Source organism: Portunus trituberculatus, chromosome 37 (assembly GCF_017591435.1).
Source record: "Portunus trituberculatus isolate SZX2019 chromosome 37, ASM1759143v1, whole genome shotgun sequence".
Lineage (NCBI taxonomy): Eukaryota > Metazoa > Arthropoda > Malacostraca > Decapoda > Portunidae > Portunus > Portunus trituberculatus.
Genome location: NC_059291.1, coordinates 10608163 through 10610662, shown reverse-complemented (window position 1 = coordinate 10610662; position 2500 = coordinate 10608163). Strand labels below are relative to the sequence as shown.

The window sequence follows — 2500 nt, the reverse complement described above, 5'->3', positions numbered from 1 at the left end:
TATTCCTTCTTCCTACGGCTGTCTCTCTCTCTCTCTCTCTCTCTCTCTCTCTCTCTCTCTCTCTCTCTCTCGCTCTCGCTCTCGCTTTTTCTCTCTTCATTATCTTCTTAACTATTTGTAATCATAGTTGTGAGTTTCATACAATTCGAGGCAAGGGAGGTTCTAAGTAAGGCGTACATTTATAAGAGTAAAGTTGTCATTATCATCATCAGCATCATCATCATCATCATCATCATCATCATCATCATCATCATCATCATCTCCATCATCAGTATTACCATCATAATATGTAGGAATAAATAGTAATAGTAACAATGACTAACTACTTCTGCCGTTATTGCTACAACACCTACTGTTACTGCTAGTCAAACTATTACTACTACTGCTACTGCTACTGCTACTACTACTACTGCTACTGCTACTGCTACTACTGCTACTACTACTACCACTACTACTACCACCACCACCACCACCACCACCACTGCACCACTGCTGCTGCTGCTACCACCTGCTACTGCTGCTGCCACCACTGCTGCTGCTGCACCACCACTGCTGCTGCTGCTACTGCCACCACCACTACTGCTGCACCACTGCCACTACTACTACTACTACTACTACTACTACTACTACTACTACTACTACTACTACTACTGCTACTACTAATATTATCATCGGATTCACTCAAACACACGAAAAAAAATAATGATTTTTCTTACATCTATCTTCATTTTACATCCCAACCACCACCACCACCACCACCACTACTCCCAACAGCCCAGCCACCACAGCCAACAGAGAAATAAAAATCAAATAAATTCCCTGTAAAATAATCCAGGAAAAAAATTATATTGCACCTCACTCTTGCTCATCCTCAATTCCTGCCTTGGAGTTATTTCCTCGTGGTTTCCCAGCGGTGCCACTCACCCAGCTCATCTGCGAGTCTCCTTGAGGGCTTGTGATGTTAAGGGAAGGGCCATCAGTCCCTGCAGTGAGGTGAACTTGCCGGAGATACTTGGCTCAGATGATGGAATGCTGCTTGTGTGTGAAGTAAAGCTTGGTGATATATTGGTGCATGACGTGTTTAAATTGTTTGATGGATGGAAAGACATGAGGCAAAGCTACATGTTGAAATAAAGCTTGGCGGCATCGTGGTGGTGGCTGACGTGTTTAAATTGTTTGATGGATATTGAGATATGAGGAAAAGTTGCTAGGTGTGGCTGATGGATGTAAAGGCTGGAATTAGGAAGATGGAACAGTTATAGATTAAATGATGAATGAAAAGGGTGGAGAGAAATATGTGGATGATTTACAGAAGGTGGAAGATGGATTGCTAGTAGTAGTCGGAGAGATGTGGCCACATTGCCAAGATATACTTTGGAAGCGCAGGATGGAAAGAGAAATTTGAAATCGATTGAAGCCTATACTGTACATATAATGAGCGTAAAAACACTAGATATACAACACTTAATCCTTCACATATGATGAAAGGGGAAAAACATTGCATTAGTGAAGCAATAAGGTGATAGCTAAAATGTACTAAAAATGTACACAGAGACAGAAATAAAGAAACACAGAGGTTGGACAGGAACGGGCAGGTGGTGGGAAGGTTTAAGGGAGATGGACAGAAAGGATACAACAGAAAATTTGAGAAAGAGATAGAAGGTGACGTGGGCAGGCAGTGGAATAGCTGAAGGCAGGAGGTCAGCGGCTGAGGAAAGGAAGTAAGAGAACACCCCGGGGATGGAGAGAGAGGCGAAGGAAAAGATAGAAAATACAGGTAGAAGGTTTAGTAAGGCAAGAGGAAAGCAGATGAGGGAAAGGACATGTATGAGTCAGAAGGACGCAAGAAGGGAAGGAGGAAAAGTGGAGGACAAGGTTGTAAAAGCAGAACGGCGGGAAGGAGAGCAAGTGGTATTGAAGTGGAAATATGTGGAAGTGATCGAGTTGGGATTGTAAAAAAAAAAGTTAGGGTATATAGAGTCAAGTGTGTGTGTGTGTGTGTGTGTGTGAGAGAGAGAGAGAGAGAGAGAGAGAGAGAGAGAGAGAGAGAGAGAGAGAGAGAGAGAGAGAGAGAGAGAGAGAGAGAGAGAGAACATGTCTTTTCTATTTATCCTCCTGTTCTTCTATTCTTAAATTTCATCTTGCCTCTTCCCTCTGTTATTTCTCCTCCTCCTCCTCCTCCTCCTCCTCCTCCTCCTCCTCCTCCTCCTCCTCCTCCTCCTCCTCCTTCTCCTCCTCCTTCTCCTCCTCCTCCTCCTCCTCCTCTTTGCGTACCTGATAGTAGTATATAGCATACAATATAAAACAACAAACAGATAATCAAATAAGCAAGAAAACAAAGCTACGATAATGAAGGGGAAATCAAAGAAGGACACGATAATCACAAGGAATGATAGAGAAAAGAAGAAGAAAAGAAAAAGAAAAAAAAACTACAAGTCAACAACAAAAGAGCGAGACAGTGAGAGAAAGAGTGGAAGGATGAAGGAGGAACAAGCAGAGG

The 2500-nt window shown here is 42.8% G+C and overlaps 1 protein-coding gene across 1 annotated transcript in view; it reads right to left on the bottom strand.

The window, feature by feature from the left end:
- Positions 1-2500, bottom strand: part of LOC123514119 (octapeptide-repeat protein T2-like) — a gene marked incomplete at its 5' end in the record, with an annotated part of 38270 nt that overhangs the window by 33960 nt on the left and 1810 nt on the right. The window contains one exon of the mRNA XM_045271768.1: positions 20-98. Coding sequence (XP_045127703.1) covers positions 20-98 — 79 coding nt within the window. The remainder of the gene's footprint in view (positions 1-19; positions 99-2500) is intronic.